The following is a 19,196-nucleotide window of genomic DNA, read 5'->3' as shown; positions in this document are numbered from 1 at the left end:
TGAGACTGTGACAGCACTGAGCAGCTCCTTCAGTGGGAGACTGCGGCACCCACGGTGTGGGACGGAGAGATTTCGCAGGTCTTTCCTCCCCACTGCTGTCAGACTCTACAATAAAGACTTTTGCAGCTGATCAAACACACAAACCCACACATGTGCAATAAGACTGCTATATGTGCAATTCTTCTTCTGACGAAGTTGTGTTTGTATTTTCCTACTCAGTTGTATATAGTATTTGTATTTCTATTTTATTCTATTGTATATATTATTCTATTCTATTTTATTCTATTGTATATAGTATTTTATTTTATTTTATTGTATTTTATTGCATTCCAGTGTTTTCTAATTTCTGCTACATAACTTTGCACTTTTGCTGTAACAAAACAAATTTCCCACCTGTGGGACTAATAAAGGCCATCTTATCTTATCTTATCTTATATATGTTTGTTGTTCTGTTCAGTCCAAAAGGCTCACTTATTGTTCATCTCCTTACTCCGGTTCCCATCGTCTGCTTTTGGGTCCACATTCCATTCACTCCATGCTCGTCTGCCGCAGCAGACGTGACAGTACAGAGTGGCATGGCCTGTCTATAACGGATAGGTTCATGTTACTGCATTAAATGGTGTTACAACATGGCAGCAACCTACAGTAAGTGCTGTTTAAACCATACTTGTTTATTATTTCAAAAATGAAGTTTGCCAAATTAACTAACCAGTCTGTTTGTAGCAGTGGAAATAGTTACATTTGTGACTTAATTATTTTAATACTGAAGAAATCTTAAAATCGGAGGATTTAAATAAAAGTTCTAAGGCCTTCACACTCCTGGTCCAATTAATCTTTTGTATAATACTATAAAAAGTACATTTGAAAGTACCTTTTTAAAGCCCGTCTGACTTTCTGATCCAGACACACATACATTCTTTTTGCATATCGAAATCTGAAATAATGCTTGAACATGAATATCTGAAAAAAATTTTAAAGATAAAAGCTTGATAACATTTTCATTCATTGTTCTTACCATCAAAATGAATCAGGATTTGTAATTTGGAACAGATACTACTGCCTAGTTAAAATATTGTTTTGTTTTGTTTGTTTGTTTTTAATCCAAGCCATCTTGTAAATTCCCATATTTGAGCACACATTAAAAAATACTTCACACTGCAAAAGCCAACTAGTGACAATTTCTGCATAGAATTTAGTTATATTTCAAAATAATGCTAAATTAAGCATATATAATACTTTTCAACAAGAAATTGTCTGTCACAAAAATTAAGAAAATGCTATTTTCATTCAACTTTCATGTTTGATTGAGCAAATACAGCAAGTTGGATAATGAAAACAAAACTATAAGTAGATAGTCTACTACTACTACTTAGTCTTCTACTGCCCTGGAAGACTAAGACAGTTCATGTTAAAATGCACTACGATAAAATATGCATACATTAGACAAAATTAACTAGAAAGGTTATAACAGTGTATAACACTAATTATTCTATTTCTGTCACTTATTTCTTACCTGTGTGATTTGTAGAAGGTGCTGGGTCAGGACATTTAACATTGACATATATTTCGTCCATTGCATGGAAGAATGTGGATTATTTCTGAGACCTTAGCTCTGCAGCACGGGTTGTGTGAAGTGGTAAAGTATCACAAGTGTCAGTTTAATCTTTATGTTCTGAGGAAGTCACACATTTCGTATGTGGTTTGTGCGGCTATGCCACCACTGAAACTGGATCTGTTCTTAAGCTGTGTGTATATGTCATAGTCATGTGAAAAGCTACAAAAGTCAAACTTCTTTTATAGTTTTGTTAATAACTTTAAATGTTTTTAAAAAGAAATAAGCAAAGACCTTAAATGGGAGAGAGAGAGAGAGAAGGAGAGAGAGAGAGAGAGAGAAAGAGCTATCTAGATAGATGATAGTTAAACTGAAGCCCCTCATCAAGCTCTTTGGGCCTGGAAAAAGAAAAGATCAGTGAAGCAAATAAACTGTACAAAAGTTTAAAGACTGTTAGAAATGATAAAATACTTCTTTTTCTGCCACTTCTTTCCCAGTCATGACCAATTGGTTAAGAAAGGGTGTTTAGGGAATATACAGCAACATGTCTGGGGTCAGTGTTGCCTTCAGACAAGTTTGTGTTGGCACATAAAAGGAAAAACAGCAGGTGACAAAAAAAAAAGCACTGAACCTGAAAAGTCTGTAAAGGGTTTTGGTTCTCCTTGCTGCTGAGCTTCTTTGTAGAATTTGGCTCCAAGTCACATGTGCTCATCTTACCCAACCAGTGAAGGTCGGTAAGGCTGTCATCTAAAGGATTGCAAGTGACATCCTTATTGACTAGTAAAGAAAAAGGGGAAAAAACATTGTTGCTTAAACAGAGAGTTAAATACAGATGATCAAAACAGATAGAGAGAAAAACAAGCACTAAATTCCACACTTATACTTTAAGTATTATCTTAAAGATGAAAAAACCCTTTTTTTCCCCATACATGGTTTAATTTCAGTTAAAGTTTGTCACCTGCTAAATTGCGTGTAGTTTCAGCTTTCACTTTATGTCCTTCTGTACTCCTTGTAGCAGCCCCTTCAGCAGCAGACTGAGAATCAGGTCCATAGTCCCACTTGTTGTCACTTCCACTTCCACTCAGAAGAATGAGCTTGTTTGGGCCCTGGGCACCACATTCATTGTCTTTAGCTGTGAGGGCCCCAATAACACTTTGAACTTCTGCTGTTTCGAGAATGACAACCACCTGAGTATCAGACATGGATGGATGGTCCATGATGCGGATACCATCAGAAAAGCACTGAGTGGCAGCTGGTTTTGACGGTTCTTTGGAGCCTGATTCTCCAGGCTGTGAATCAGTCGCATTTTGATGAAAAGACAGTTTTCTTCTTTTGAGAATCAGGGGTCTCGTCGGGCTCCGTCTCATGGTCAGATCATTGAAATGTGCCAAGTTGTTCAGAGGTATTCTGCACAAAAAGTACAAACGAGCCTCAACAACGAAGATTAACTGTTACAACAAGAGTAAACAGTAACGGTAACGTTTAGCTGGGAGATGGAAATTATCAAGTCAGTGCTCAAGTCAGTTGCTGGCGTTAGCCATCAAGGCTGTTCACAGCAAATCAGTTTCGATCATCTCGGGAAAACCCCCCGATTTAACTCAAATACTAATCATAATAAAATCGTACACTAAACGGGTGAAATGTTAACTAGATAAAACCAAGGTCCAGTCGTCAACTCCTCACTTCAGCGGCTAATTTTCTTCAGTTAGTGACAATTTCCAGCTTGTAGAACAAAAGACGTTAGCCAATGTTTTTAACTGTATGAAACGTTGCCAGCATTATATTTATTATTAGCAATCAAGGTATTCGTATGCTACGACAATCGAGAAACTTTTGTCTGGATAACCATTTTGACAACTAATGAAACATTACCATATAACTTACATTAAACTTAAGTATTTTTCCCGATGTAACAAGTCAAAATATATTCCAGTGAAAACCTCAATAGACTCAAATTACAATTTTAGACATAATTTGCGCTAAAACATAAAGCATCGCTGTACATTCACTCCAGACATACTGCGCTATCATGTGAACGTACAGAACCATCCTGTAACTACATTACAAAAAAATAAATGTAATTAAAATATAGTGATGTTTGCAGATAAGGATTTGTTCATGTTGAGTCTAAGCTCCTGCTTATCTAATAAACAACAGCGCCCTCTGCTGTTCCTAAGAAAAAATGACAGAGTTTTAAGTGTAACGTCATTGCTGGTTCAGCTGGGGGCAAGGTTGCATCATTAATCACAAGCTGAGATCAGTGCAGAGCACTAAAGCATGACAGGTTACATCCAAAAACTGAAGCTTGGTGCCGCTAATGCTTCTTTAAAACTCACTTTTAAGCCTCTAAAGAGTCTAACCACTGAGATCACGTGATCCAGCTTTGCTCGGGGTCGAGGAGATGAGGGGTCAGGGTATGGGAAAAAAGGAAGTGGGGATCTTTTTGGACACCAAATATCCAACTGTAGTCCTTACACTAGAGACGGCTTTTGATCTGACCACAGGCTTGGACAGTGTTGACACAACCAAACTAGATCCCAGGAAGCTGCGTCCCCTCTCCACTTTCTCATGATTGAACACTGATGTGGCAAAAACTGCACTCGGACGCCTTCTCTTGAAGCCACGGCAAAGAGAGAAACTCGTCAGGACTCAAGTACACACATGCACACATCCTTTGGGGATGTTGGGGATGAAAGAAAAGTGTCAGCATCAAGGCACAGTCTTACCCTTAAAGGAGGGAAGCAGTCGGGCTATTCCTGGGCCAGAGTAGGAGAGAAGACAGATAGCATCTTGGGAATCTGTATACAGTGATGTGAGTCATGTGTGCAGTGTGTAGTACCTACGTATGCCTAACATTTATCGCAGGGAGAGTGGTGTTTATAGTGTCGGACACAGGCGAGCAGGCACCTGGCTTCTTTTATTGTCAAAATGCGTACTCCCTTTGGGTCTGCTTGCTGATGAGCTGTTCAGGGGTGTCAAACATGAAGCGCAGGGGCCACAATCAGTTCGGGAAAGACTCCAATCCAGCCCACTGGACAAAATGGTTCCAGTTTTTCTGCTATTTACTACAGAAATGTCTGTTTCTATACCAAACAGAAAAAAGTGCCAAAAAACAAACTGTTTTTGTAATTTTACACATTTAACAAGTTTCACTGGTTCGGTCCACTTCAGACTAAAGCGGGCTGTATGCAGCCTGTGATGTAAAAGGACTTTGTGTGTCAGTTCTAGATGGATAATGAATTTGACTACTTTTAGTCTCTACTTCAGCGCTGCTGGCAGCATTCACAAATTCAGTCTGCTGTGCTGCGTAGGAAGCCTCTTTATTCATGCATATTTCTACATAACTTCACCTGCTTTGTTTGACAGCAGGGTTGTCACTATAGCCAGGTTTTACTATGCTTGTGATTTTTTTTAAATGAGATAAATATCTGCTCATTTGTAAATAACTGTGCAATTGCTCTTTTTGTACTCTTTTGTATAGTTTTAGTAACCACTTCCACAAACTTATATTTACTCCTTTTTCTCCGTTTGAAAGGAGATGATCTTGCCACGCAATACTATCTTAAACGATTCCCGAAGATTCGAGTGCGAGACCCTACCGTTGTTGTGTTTTTAGAAATCAGAAATCTCAGTAGAAACATAAGTGGAGAAAGTTTTGTGTGACACAAGGGTAGGATTGAATTTCCAACTGCAAGTTCAACGCTGTAAATTTAAAAATATGTTCAAAGGTTATAATTTATACATTTTAAAAAACATTTGTTGTCATGACAAGGACCGGTGCTAGTTTAATATATCAAGTTTATCATTTTTATAGCATTTTGTGAATGTAAACAGGAGGTGGCCATTTTTGGCCATGAACATGATGAGAGGGAGTTTTTCTTGTTTTCTTTCACTACACAAAAATGTAATGATGCATATGTAATTGTTTTGAAGGAAGACTCAGAGGAGGTTGGAGATTTTTACCATCATGGGTTCATTCGATCAGAATGAGAATGAACAGTCATCAATCACAGGTTTCTCCTTTTATTTGAATAATCAGCAGGGAAAGACACAGATGGACTGCTAACTCTGAAAGGAAACAAAGTGTGATTTAAGTCACTCAGTAGCTCAAAATGATACATGAACTCAGGGAACTCAAACAGAAACTCACCTCAGCTGCCACCCCATGTGGGAACGAAGAAAGAGTGAGCTGCAGGTGAGTGCAGTCCTTATATAAGGAGTGACAGGTGAGCGCAATTAAGGGCAAACAAACACCACACCCAATCAAAGGTGAGGAAAAGAAACAAGGTGCAGTGAGTGTGCTGAAAGGTGAGTGTTTACAACAGTAATCATTAATACTGTTAATTATTGCTGTACATTTAACAGCAATGATGGTTGGAAAATAAATCAGTATGCGTGTAATATTTGCAAAAAGAAAATGGGGATTTGATGGTTTTATCTCTTTGTAGAGCATTACAATTGTGTGATCTAACTGGTAATTGAAAGGGTTAAAATTCTGAATTTGAATGAAATGTTGGTTTTCAGGACCAGAACTGATGGTAATTTAAAAAATCAAGTCAATGAAAGTAGAAAAATGTTTTAATATATTAGAATTTTATAGCATTTTGTAAATATAAACAACAGGTTGGCCATTTTTGGCCACGAACAAGCTGAGTGGGAGTTTTTCTGTTTTTCTGTCACTGTGCAAAAATATACTAATGCATAAAAATCATTGATACTGTTAATTATTTATATACTTGTAGCTGCAATGACGGTTAAAAATAAATCAGGTTGCATGTATTACTTGGGGGGAAAAAATGGGATTTTATGATTTTCTCCGTTTATGAATACTTACAAACGAACAAGCCAGGGCTCTAGACTAACTTTTTGACATGGGTGCACCGGTACGCCTAACTTAAAAAATTTAGGCGTACCGGCACAAAAGTTAGGCGCACTCAAATTTTTCAACCGCTTCGCTTAACACCGCAGTTTTACATGTGCACCTTCTTTGGGGGGAAGTCCATACAGACAATATTCATTTCTAAATTATTAACTAACAATCTTGTGCTTAAAGTGCTTTGTCAATATTGTAGAAAATGTTAAACTTAATCATCATCTTGGCCTCCTCTGACGACCTGTTTGCTGTTGCATGCTGCTGAAAGGCAGTGGGGAGAGGGGACACTTGGGCAGTGCATTTATTGCAGCATATAATGTGTTTTCTGGATACACTGCTGCTTTTTCAGCATTCAAAGATTGATGGCACCATGTCAGAGCTGGCTATGAATTTCAGACAGATCAGGCCTTAACTTAACACAAAAGTTATCAATAGTTATTTTCATCTTTTCTTATTACCCACAGCTACATCCACTTTTCTCAAGCCTAGGCTGCTCACTAGGGCTGGGCATCATCACTGATTTCTATAATCCATTCGATTCCGGTTCTCAAAGTCCTGATTCGATTCAGTTTAGCCCCAGACAGTCAGAAATATTATAATTCTGATCATTTATCAGTACTGACACTTGTGAGACTTCATCAGAATTGTGAACATCACAGCAGATGCCTTTGTGTCATAGTAACTGAGAATAAAACACAGAAAAACATGAAGGAGATTTTCCTGGTCTGGCTTTTTATAGCAGATAACCTTAAAAATATTCTGCAATATTCTGCAATTTTGCATAATTTTAAGAAGTTTAAATTTCTTCAGTATTGAACAGCAGAAATTAGGCTTTCTTGTCGGACGTCATTTACATGAAAAAAGAAAAAGACAGCGCTGTAAACAACGGTAGACTGGTGGGTAATAAGCGAATGAATAATCCAGAAAACAGAGATTTGAGACGGGAAACTGTTCTTGAAGTACACACAGGGAGCTGTGTAGGAAGTGTAATTTTTATCGTGGTGGAAGCAAAACCGCAAAAGTCAGAGGGAATTCATGACGACATTGATCAAATGTGAAGCGCAGTTTGCTGCTTCTTTTTGGCTCGGCGAATTTTGGTTGGAGAGACAAAACCTGCAGCTCAGAATCAGCGCAAAAAGACGGAAACACAGCGCGGACCCGACGCATCAGAATCGCTAAGCTCCGACAGCGTGTCCGTCTGCGGGCCGTCCGGTGAGAAAGCCGAGAAAGACAAAGCTGATTCTGATGCGTCGGGTCGCTCTGTGTTTACGTCTTTGTGTGGAATCCGTTAATGAATTGATATTGCCTTATTAAAGCTACTCACCTCCCTCTTCTACCTGCACTTTCCACTGGACCACGGCCAATCAGAGGTCCCGCCCCTGACTATCTCTGATTGGTTTAGTCCACGATAGGGGCATAATGTGTGTCTGTTGTTGACCACACGGAGAGTTGCAGAGATTTTTTTTTTGTTACCCAAACAGGTGCGACCAAATGTTGGTAACAGTTGGTCGCACCGGTGCGACCAAATGTTTTTTTTTAGTCGCACCACGGAAAAATTTGGTCGCATTTGCGACCAAATTGGTCGCACTCTAGAGCCCTGCAAGCTGAGAGAAAGTTTGATCTATTTTGCTTTCCCTGCACAAAAATAACAATAGATAATAATCAATGTTGATGTTAATCGATTACATGTCCCAGACTATACTATTAATAATACAAGAAAATCCAGTAGCAATGCAAATATATGAAAGTGAGTTTTGAGGTTGTCTTCCAACACATGCCTTGTACAAACAAACTGGTGTTTTAAGGGTTAAAAATGTAAAACGTAATAGCTGTTTTATATTTATAAAAAGAACTGATGTTAGTTTAAAAGTGTATGCAGAAAAATAGCACAAAAAACCCCACAAAAAAATACTAAAAATTACACACCTAATCTGTTGATGGACACTTTTGGCTATACGAACAAGCTAAAACGATAGTGATTTTAAACAAACCCAGAGGGGTTGATTCATTAATTATTGACACATGTATTTATTTATTTAATTCAAAATGTAATTAATTATTGACACATATAATTAATTCTTTCAAGAAATGAATTCATGTCCTTCAAGAAGACAGACAAATACGGCAAAAAAGGAAAACCATAAAACACAAAGTGGTCAAATATGTGAAGAAATTCAAAGAGAGAACGTTACAATGTTACACTTTTCCCCCCTTAAAAACAGGTGACACTGCTCAGCCATAGAGTCTGATTCGGCCCTCTGACTACTTCAACTGAGGGAATAACTCAGACCAGGTCATGTTTGCCATACTAAGGTCATCATCATCAAGACTAGACAAGCTAATATCCAACAATATCTTGTTCAGGTTGTCGTTCAAGGTATCCGAGACGAGACCCTCTGTGATTGAGCGATTGGCTGGTGCGGCGCCTCCTCCCCACATAAGCTTTCCAGAGCAGCTATTTTTGAGGCATTCAGTGGGCGACTCTGCTGGTCCGGTCACTCTGGAGGGAGCGGATGTGAACAGCTCTCTTGGGGAGTTAAATAGAGGCAAGTCTTTAAAGGGAGTGCTGCTGAAGCTGAAGGTGGTGTTGTCATGTTGTGGAGTAACTGTGGGACCACCTGGTGTATGAATAGGAAAAAACATCAAAAGGAATTGAAACTGGATCATCCCTGCAATCTATTTAACTATGTTACATTTTTCCCCCTCATGTTGTAGCCAGAACCCTCCAGCAGCAAAGCAGATGTAAAAGAAAGTTGAAGCTAAAAGCTCCTAAACTACTGCAAAAAGGAAGTCCGAATAAGTCTCCAATAAGAAATTTAACATGACAGCATCAAGTGGGCCTTATTTGAAGTTGTTTTGGTATAATCATAGATATGCTTCTAAATAGTGTCAGATCTAGATTTGTTTCTGCCTTGCTGCTTTGGTGTGGGCCTAATCACGTAGTGTTTACACAAAGAAAAAAAAGGAAAAAGAAACAGGTGACACTGCTTAGCCACAGAATGTGATTCGGCCCTCTGACTACTTCAACTGAGGGATGAACTCAGACCAGCTGATGTTCGCCATACCAAGGTCGTCATCATCCAGACCAGAGAAGCTGCCTCCCTGCAGGAGCTCTCTGGAGCAGCTACTTTTGAGGCATTCAGTGGGCGACTCTGCTGGTCCGGTCACTCTGGAGGGAGCGGATGTGAGCAGCTCTCTTGGGGAGTTAAACAGAGGCAAGTCTTTAAAGGGAGTGTTGCTGAAGCTGAAGGTGGTGTAGTCGTGTCGTGGAGTAACTGTAGGACCACCTGGTGTACGAATAGGGCTGAAGTCCAGAATATTTTGGCTTCCTTTGCCCACCGGGGTCACTTTAAAAGACAACATGAGAAGGCGGCTTGCTGGGGGTGGACAAGGTGAAATGGCTGCTACTTTTTATCGGGGATTTGAATGAGAACTCCCTATCTGGGCTTGTTTCTCCTGTGATAGCCAAACTTGAGAAAATACGCAAAATGGCAGGAACAAAAATCATGTACTGTTGAAACAAAAAATAATGCAACAGTATTTTAAAAAAAACAAAACAGTGCTTCAAATCATCAAACTTCCTGTCAGTTCTGCCCCTTAGTTAGAGATGCTTATCCACCTTTGAATCATTGGACTTCCTGTCACCCTATCCACCTCAAATGCTCTCTTGCAGTATAACAGAGGAAGAGCTTTTCTATGCAACATTAAACTGCATTCTTCAGCAGCGTCCTTATTCTTCTACCTTTTCTTCCACTGACAAATTTCACATATTTATAAAATGTTTATCTCAGATTCTGAAAATTCAGTAAATTTGTTTTTAAATACCCACATTCTTAGCCTAATAAAACTTCATTTCTTCACATTTTTGTTCAACATTAGGAAAGGTCAATGAAAAGATAAAAAAGGAACAACTGCTCTTCAGGAGGGCAAAGAACTGGGAAAAAAAGACGCCATGGCTTCTGGAGCCAGTATTCAGCTATTCTTTCGAAGGCTCTTGGGACCATGGTCTGCATGAACCCTTTTTTTACCTATTTTCGGGCCTCCAGTTAATACTGGTCTAACTAACCCTACACACAACAAAATATTAGCCTTTACATCACCTTTGGCTAGACGTTGTATCTTACTCATTTGGAAATCTTCAAAGCCACCTTCAGTTTCTTTTTGCTTTCGAGATGTTGTCATTTCTTAATGACTCTTAATGTATTATTGTATCTGTTCGTGTAAGAAGAAAAAAACAAATATGTGAAGTGAAAAGATTGTATTTTAATTGTAAACCATTAATGTATATTTCCCTCTCTCAATAAATATATATAAATATATATAAAATCTGTTGAATATGATAAAAATATGTCTACTTTGTTTTTTGGGTGGTTTTTTTTTTTTTGTTTGTTTGTTTGTTTGTTTTTGGTTGTCTCTTCTTTCTTACCTGTGCAGTTTTTTGGATTGTCAAACTCATTGTCATATTCAGCATTCATGCCAATTTCCTCCATCGTTTGTTAGAATGTCAGTTATTCCTGAGATGGTCAGCTCTGCAGCACACATCAGCAATACTGTGAATGCTTCATTGTTTTCATTTTGTTCTCGGTTCAACTTTAAGGGAACAAAACCTATCACAGTAATAGCTGATTAATATAAAGAGAAACAAAAGTTGAAGTTTTTTCTGAGGAACTTTCAGTTCCCTATTACAAACCAAAAGTGATGGGAAACAAGGTGATTAGATAGGGGTATTAGATAGGATAGAATTATATAGGAGATTCTCTGTCTGAATACTTATACAATCATAAAGCTGTCATATTTGCAAGAGCAATACAACTCAAATGAAACAAACACAAACACTAATGAAGTGGAAAATAGTAACGACTGATAAAAATATGTTCACTTTGCTTTTTGGGTGGTTTTTTGTTGTTGTTGTTGTTTGTTCTCTTTCTTACCTGTGCAGTTTTTTTGCATTGTCAAATTTGTGATATTCAGCATTCATATGGTGGTCAGCTCTGCAGCACATGTCAATACTGTGAATGCTTCATTGTTTTTATTTTGTTCTCGGTTCAACTTTAAGGGAATGAAACTTATCACAGTAATAGCTGATTAATATAAAAAGAAACAAAAGTTGAACTTTTTTCTGAAGAACTTTCAGTTCCCTATTACAGACCAAAAGTGATGGGAAACAAGCTAATTAGATAGGATAGAATTATATAGGAGATTCTCTGTCTGAATTCTTATACAATCATAAAGCTGTCATATTTTCAAGAGCATTACAACTCAAATGATGGAAAGAGATGACAGGGGAATATAAAAATAACATTTGTTTAAGTTTAATAAATTTACTCAGTAATTTTCTAACATTTTCTAAACCATTTGCTAATGCTAAAAGAGAATGATAAACGCCTTTTACAAGTTTGAAGCCAAAGAAATTGGTTTTGAAAAAAATTAAGTACATCTTGAGTGTACCAATGACACACACAAGTGTGGTTGAATTGTTGCCCATTCCAAAGGTTGCAGCTATTCCCGTGAGGAAAGATGTCATTTATCCCAACACTACATGTGCAGTCTTCTGTGCTTAAGAAACTTTTAAACATTTAAATATGATCCTCCCTCCAAGCAGTTTTTCACCTCATGTGCCCTCTTGAGGAATAAAACGCTTGGTGAATAACTCTTATGAGAAAAGATCAGATGATTTTTCAGAAATTCATTACTGGAAGCAACTCTTTATCAAAGGAAATTTTGGGAATGTGCACCAGAACTCAACAAAGTTGCACATTTTGCAAAAGACTGGTTGAAGTTTCATCACATAGTTTTGCTGACACCATTTTTTTTTTTTTGACCACAGGTTTTTCTAGTGCACTAAAAGGACATGTAAAACTGCACGTTTTTGTCTCATAAGATAAAATCTATTAGAGAAGATCTGTGTGGACAAGTAGGTGAAGGGAAGAGTTGGATAGGTATGGTATGTTATGCATTGGGATGAGAATGTGTTGCATAGACAGGAAACCCCAATTTGGCCTCACCCTATCTTGTGATATGTGATAAGTGACCTCTTTTAATACCTTGGCTCAGGTGAGCCACATGATCAATTTCCTTAGGGACCACTCCCACTAGAGCTCAAAATCTGAGGCTTTCCACCATTTGGTCTTTGAACTGAAGAAGCTTCTCGGACGAGAAGTGAAACGTTTGCAAGGACTTTAGTCACTTCTCTTTCCAAGCTCCTTAGATAATACTGGACAGAGAAAAAGTCTGTCGAATAATTTATGAACAAAAACAGAACCAATGAACACAGTCATGTACTGTACAGTCTTGAATAAGAACCTTCTTCAATCAGCCAGAACACTGAACATGGGTTTTCCAGCATGGCAATGACCCAAAACATACCACCAAGACAACAGAAGAAAGGCTAAAGAAGAAGCGCATTAAGGTCATGGAGTGGTCTAGCCAGTCCCCAGACCTCAGTCCTATAGAAAATCTGTGGGGGAGCTGAAGTTTGACGTTAACAACCCACAGCCAAGAAAGAAAGGACTTAGAGTTTCTGTACAGAGGAGTGGGCCAAAATTCCTTCTGAGCTATGTGCAAACCTCATGACAATACAAGAAAAATCTTACTTGCTGTGCTTCCCAAAAGAGTTTTCACCACCAAGTAGTAAGTCATGTTATTTTTACGAGTTGGTGGGGTTTTTCTGGTGTGGTGTCATGGGTTTGCTTCCTTTTTCAGCACATGTGGTGCGTGTCAGCTCCCTCCCCTTCCCTTCTCCGTTTATTTGTCACTGTACACAACCTCTCACCCTGTGTACATAATCCGGGCATTGTAAATAAAGAGCACTCTCTGCATTCCCTGCGTTTCTGTGTGTTCTGCCATAGAGTCTGCTCGTTCAGTTATGCTTGGTGATCAAATACTTATTTCACTTATTGACATGCAAATCACTTTATAACTTTCATCTAATGAGGTTTTTCTTCATACTTTATTGGGCTATTCAACTGTGCCTGGTGAGTTTAAACAAACAGGGAGACAGGACTATTTATACACCGATATATGTAATTATTAATTGTTTGTTTTTTCAAACTCCCATGTCACTATATACAGTGATATAATATAGATAAAAAGAACAATGTAAATGAACATACATGTCTGTGTTTTCGTATTTTGTATGAACGAAGCAAACAAGCATCGCAGGCCTGGCTAGTAATAACGTAAAAACTGAACTGAACTGAACTGCTTCTACTACTGCTAATAATAATAATAATATTAATAATAATGACAACAACAACAAGAAAAATAAAAATAATAATAATAATAATAATAAAAATAACAAAAAATCAAAATTAAATTGTATTATAATCCAAAAAATTCAACTAAACACAAACATCAAATCTTTAAACACTAGAATAATAATAACCACTTTAAGCGCTTATATTTTTGCTGTCCAGGCGTTTGATAATAATCTCACTCACTCTTCACGGACATAAAAAAAACTGGCAAATTTTTAGTTACAACAAATTACCTCATCATGATAGAAGAAGCTACCATATTACAATCAAAGCTAAAACTGCAAAGCAATTATAATTAGATCATCTTTAAGAAACTGCACAGGGGTTTTATGGTGGTTTTTCACAGATCCACTTAAAAGATGTTGAACATGAGCGATCATTCCAGGACTTTTTCGTATCAGTTCTGACATGAACTGATAAAATTCACCCAATTGTGAACTTCCACCACCATTATCAGGTTGATCTTCTTCCCAGTTTCCAGCAGGTCTGTGACAACATTATACTATTATTAGTAAGAAAACGTTTTGACATTTGTTGTGGGTGTGTCAAAGCTCCTATCAAAGCTGCTGATGGAAAAGTAGCTTTGATAGGAGCTTTGACAAGCACACAGTAAATTCTGATTGCAAAATTTTAGATAACCAACAAATTATTTTTTTCAGGACATGGTGGTTGTCAATAGAAAATTGTACTTAGTAGTCAGTATAATCTTTTCATAATATAAGTTTGCATATGATAGAATACTGCATGATGACTCAGACTGTTATGATTCACTGTGACCCGTTATCATGCAGGGAAGGAGCAGTACCTGCTAGATAAATGGTAAATGGTAAATGGCCTGTATTTGTATAGCGCTTTACTAGTCCCGCCTAGGCACCCCAAAGCGCTTTACACATCCAGTCATCCACCCATTCACACACACATTCCCACACTGGTGGAGGCAAGCTACAGTTGTAGCCACAGCTGCCCTGGGGCAGGCTGATAAGAGCTTAATAAGCAGTTTCACTTTGTACCAGGTAGAGGAGCCTCTCCTGTCACACGCACACACACACATATCCGCACATGCTCGCGCATCAACATTCCACTGAACAAACGTATTCACTGTTGTATTACTCTTCTTGTATATAAATAAAGACCAGGGCAGTGGCAGAGTGCGAGTCCCGGAGCCCTCACTCCAGGTGCAGGTGCTCTGTGGCTGCCCTTGCATGCAAGTAAAACTGTGTGTTTCTCCTCTCTGATTCTCAGCTGAAGAAGTGTCTTAGAGTACATCTCTTGACAGTGGTTTTTAACAGAAGCCCACACAAAGTATACAGCTAGTCAAACTCAGTCAAACCTGCAGAGATATCATGTCTTGACTATCTTGTTTTCCCCCAATGTGGCCAAAACAAGTCATCTTACACATCTTTAAGCTTTTGGTCTTGCAGTTTGGCTTAACCCACTGACATATAAGCTCACCAATGTGGATACAGCTGCATGTATCTATATATTTAACAAATATCTGTTGGAAAGTTAAGTAACAAATGAACCAAGCTGAAGACTTACATCAGAGTCAGTGGAGTTCCATCTACCCATTTCCATGTTCCCTCCTGTAATTTGTCATTCAAACCAATCCAAGCTCCTGTTGTGGCAATATTAGAGACTGGAGTCTGTTTAACACACACACAAAAACACATTTTATTATAGTTTAAAAGGACAATTTTAGTCTATGCAGTTTATCCCACTTTTATAAATGTCACAGTTCTGGGTCTTTTTGACCCAACATTTTCAGTTTCTTGTGTTTTGGTATTTTTCTATATTATGATTTATGTTCTGATTCTTTAGTTGTGCTGTTTTGATTATTATTGTAGGTTTAGTTCAGTGTCAAGTTTGCGTCTTTGTGATTTGTTTCTTGTTTCCTGTTTCATTTTGATAGTCCCAGTCCTATGTCAGTGTATTCAGTTTTAGAATAGAATAGAATTCAACTTTATTGTCATTGCACATGCACAGGTACAGGGCAACGAAATGCAGTTTGCATCCATCCAGAAGTGCTTTAGCCATGATATAGATATATTACAATATATATTAGCAATAATATAGATATGTAAGTATATTACAGAAATGGGTCTATTATGGTATGTTATAATGTACACGGTATGAAGTATGTTATGAATATTCTATAACTATAAGTATGTACAGGCTGTAGTGAGTACAAGCTATGTACAGGCTATGAACAGGATATAAATATGAAAAAAACTATGCAGAATATGAAATAAAAAAACTATACAGAAATATGAGATATACAGTTATACAGAAATGTGAACTATGCAAGTTATAAACAGTTGTAGGATTAAAAATTATTGTATGTACAGAATGATTATTTACACAGAACTATACAGTAGTGCAGTTAAGATAAGTGAGATATGTGGATAATTTCTACAGAGGCTATATAAAGTGCTAGTGGTTGTGAGTGGTGGTTCAGTCCATGTTATTATTGTGTGTTTGAGGGTACGGTTGTCCATTGTGTGTGTGTGTGTGTGTGTGTGTGTGTAGGTGGTTGTGGGTGTGTGTATGTTCAGTCCATGAGTTTAACGTGGGTCAGATGTCAGGAGGCAGAGTTCAGGAGTCTGACAGCTGTGGGGAAGAAGCTGTTCCGGTACCTGGTGGTCTTAGTCCGGAGGCTCCTGTAGCGCCTCCCAGAGGGCAGGAGGGTGAAGAGTCTATGTGATGGGTGACTGGGGTCTTTGATGATTTTCCCAGCCCTTTTCAGACACGGCTTCCTGTAGATGTCCTTTATGGCAGGAAGTGGTGCTCCGGCGATGCGTTGGGCAGTTTTCACGACCCTCTGCAACGCCTTCCGGTCCGAGGCAGAGCAGTTCCCGTACCAGACTGTTATACAGTTGGTCAGGATGCTCTCGATGGTGCAGCGATAGAAGTTCACCAGGATGTCTGAGGACAGGTGGTTCTTCCTCAGAGTCCTCAAGAAGAAGAGGCGCTGGTGAGCCTTCTTGACCAGCTTGGAGCAGTTGGTTGTCCAGGTGAGATCCTCGGAGATGTGGACTCCCAGGAACTTGAAGCTGCTCACACGCTCCACAGCCGTCCCCTTAATGTGGATGGGTGGATGTGGGTCAGCATTCCTCCTGTAGTCCACGATGAGCTCCTTGGTCTTCTCGGTGTTAAGCAGCAGGTTGTTTGTGTCGCACCAGTCTCCCACTATCTCGTTAATAATCTCTCCCAGCTGTGTCTCCCTCCTGTTTCCCATTCCCTGATTACTCCCCTGTGTATATACGACCTGGGCGTTTCTCAATATGCGTACTTGTGCGTACTTGCGTTCTCGTGTACTCGTGATACGTCATCAGTCGGAGACCAAGTACTGTTCCAATTCGAAGTACGCATCAAGCCGAGAACGCAAAAAAGTCCCGGATGTGTTCTCGCTCCGCCCGTTTTATCGAGCATGCATCGGTGTGGACTTGGTACAGCTAAATATCCCAGAATGCATTTCGTCCAGAACTCAACAGTGGACTCCCGGCACATCGTTTTCAACCCCACCCCCGTTCGCGGTCTTCTCACTACTCAGGTTAAAGAAACCCCAGCAGCTGTCTATAGTATTGAGTGTCCACTAGAATAGAAATAAAAGCGTTCTAACATCTCACCTGCTTGTTTTTATTAAGGTATGTACACGTATGTGCATGTACACTATTTTTATTAATAGAGGTTTCACTACTGAGGTTAAAAATGATATATAAGTCACGTAGATCACTTCTAAATGTTAATGTTTGGTTTATTTCAGTGTTTTATTTGTTCCTGAGTAAACCGGTTTGGCTGTGATTAAAGTTAAGCTTCATAACATGTTACTCACAGTTAAATTAAGAGGGGACGGCAGTAAAAACTCCGGACCTGTGACATCATACGCAGGTGTTCCAATTGTACATATCGTGAGTCCGTGCTCGCGTTCTCAGCGGGTACGTACTCCCGTGCGTTCTCGGCGAGTACGTACTCACCGAGAACGCGAGTACGTACTCGCGTACTTGAGAATTGAGAAACGGCCCCTGTGTTTTTCTTTGCTCTCTGCCACGTCGTACTTTCTACATGCTGTGTGTTTGTCATGTTCCAGTGTTTCAGTTCCTCTGTTCTGAGTTTTGTTTTTGTGATAGTTTTTTATAAGGAGATTTTTCCAGCATTAAAACTGCGTTTTGAGTTCCAGTCCCATCCCGTCCTGCATTTTCGTTCCTTTTTCCTGCCTGCCTGCCACACATCCTATCATGACAATAAAAACATGCCCTTTAAAAATCCCAAACCAACACTGATTAAAATTTGAGTTTTCTCAATTGCTACACATATCGGCAATCGGCACTTCACTAACCCCCCTCAGAGACATCTATACTGGCAGACTTCAGCAGAAAGCCAGCATCATCATCAAAGACCCCTCGCACCCCGGACACTCACTTTTTTCCCCCTTCCCTCTGGTAAACGCTACAGGTCCATCAGGTCGAAGACAAACAGACTCAACAGAAGTTTTTACCCACAGGCTGTCAAACATGCCCTACCTCCACCCTGATTGGAGGATAACTGCACTGCCAATACTCATGGACATTACACCTTATTTATAAATCGTATTTCTGTTTATACTTCAATGCAAACAACACCCTTACCTCTAGTTAGATGGCATGTATGTGTATGTATATAGATGTAAGCGTGTATGTGGAAATATGTGTGTGTATGCATGTACTGATGCAAATATGTATATATACATATATGTATGTATGTGCGTGTATGTTTGCAGGTGTATGTATAACTTGTACATATCTTTCTTGTGTAAATGTAAATTTGTCTGTTATTGTGTAAATACTTACGCTATTGTGTACTCCACACACATGGAGAGATGCCAAACTGCTTTTCACTGTTCTTGTAAGAGTGACAATAAAAAGCTATTCTATTCTATTCTATTCTATTCTATTTTTGTTACATTTGTTGTTAGTACTGAAGATATACATATTTCCCAACAGGATCAGAAGCAGTTTATTGACCAAGTATGTGCACACATACTTGGTCTCAGTGTACATAACAGAGTAAATAAGAGACAATATTGACAACATGACATCAGCATGATACAGACAATAACAACACGTATAGCATGTTTATGGTACAAGAGTGCAAACATGTTGGAATACAGTTATGAAAAGGATGGATAGCTAGTTAATATTTAACTTGTGTAGACACAATGTGAGTGTCCTAAGTATTCATCAGATATGGATGATCGGAGAACAGATTGAATTACTGTTGAAATGCATCAACAGCTTCGGAGGTAGGTTGAACTTCCTGAGCCGATGCAGGAAGTACATCCTATGCTGGGCCCTTTGATTATAATGTATATAGTGGGAGACCACTTGTGGATCCCAGAAAGCTGAAGGTTTCCACAGCAGACCCAGTAGCTGTGTCCAAATTCAGAGGTTGCATTCGTCTGAAGGCTGGGTAGGCCATTTGGAGGAGTCTACAAATTTAGACAGCCTTCGTCACGTCGCTGTAACGTAATCGGCCTACA

At 38.9% G+C, this 19,196-nt stretch overlaps 2 protein-coding genes and 1 long non-coding RNA gene across 6 annotated transcripts in view; 1 reads left to right on the top strand and 2 right to left on the bottom strand.

The window, feature by feature from the left end:
* Positions 1 to 19,196, bottom strand: part of LOC102077404 (C-type lectin domain family 10 member A-like) — a 42,663-nt gene that overhangs the window by 21,897 nt on the left and 1,570 nt on the right. The window contains exons 1-5 of one of the 3 annotated variants that reach the window (XM_025906130.1): positions 5,703 to 5,744; positions 5,516 to 5,620; positions 2,511 to 2,959; positions 2,184 to 2,329; positions 472 to 584 (exon numbers count right to left, since the gene is read on the bottom strand). The exons of 1 other annotated variant lie outside the window; for it this stretch is intronic. In XM_025906130.1, the coding sequence (XP_025761915.1) occupies positions 472 to 584; positions 2,184 to 2,329; positions 2,511 to 2,919 (668 nt within the window). In that variant the 5' untranslated portion in view covers positions 2,920 to 2,959; positions 5,516 to 5,620; positions 5,703 to 5,744. Of the gene's footprint in view, positions 1 to 471; positions 585 to 2,183; positions 2,330 to 2,510; positions 2,960 to 5,515; positions 5,621 to 5,702; positions 5,745 to 19,196 lie in introns of those variants that run through there. One more of the 3 variants, XR_003219550.1, reaches the window with a different exon arrangement.
* On the top strand, positions 5,733 to 9,259 carry LOC109199028 (uncharacterized). 2 transcript variants are annotated; one of them, XR_002059534.2, is made up of 2 exons: positions 5,733 to 5,860; positions 8,648 to 9,259. It is a non-coding gene; the product is annotated as an uncharacterized LOC109199028 (long non-coding RNA). The 2 variants fall into 2 exon arrangements; XR_002059533.2 differs by having other exon boundaries at positions 5,781 to 5,860; positions 8,790 to 9,259.
* LOC112846543 (forkhead box protein M1) lies at positions 8,430 to 10,754 on the bottom strand. Its single transcript, XM_025906134.1, has 2 exons — positions 9,491 to 10,754; positions 8,430 to 9,043 (listed from the first exon to the last, which is right to left on the bottom strand). The coding sequence occupies exons 1-2, from the start codon at positions 9,786 to 9,788 to the stop codon at positions 8,688 to 8,690; spliced, it is 654 nt and encodes a 217-aa protein (XP_025761919.1). The 5' UTR covers positions 9,789 to 10,754; the 3' UTR covers positions 8,430 to 8,687.

The sequence above is a fragment of the Oreochromis niloticus genome, linkage group LG3, assembly GCF_001858045.2.
Source record: "Oreochromis niloticus isolate F11D_XX linkage group LG3, O_niloticus_UMD_NMBU, whole genome shotgun sequence".
Classification (NCBI taxonomy): Eukaryota; Metazoa; Chordata; class Actinopteri; order Cichliformes; family Cichlidae; genus Oreochromis; species Oreochromis niloticus.
Note: the sequence above shows the minus strand (reverse complement) of the source record. Positions and strands in the feature narration are given on the sequence as shown.

Excerpts from the sequence above, each read along its gene's own strand:
- LOC112846543 (XM_025906134.1), bottom strand. The coding sequence starts at position 9,788 with ATGTTGTCTTTTAAAGTGACCCCGGTGGGCAAAGGAAGCCAAAATATT. Across the intron at positions 9,044-9,490 it reads TCTGGATGATGACGACCTTG|GTGGTCCCACAGTTACTCCA; the intron begins GTATGGCGAACA and ends TTCATACACCAG.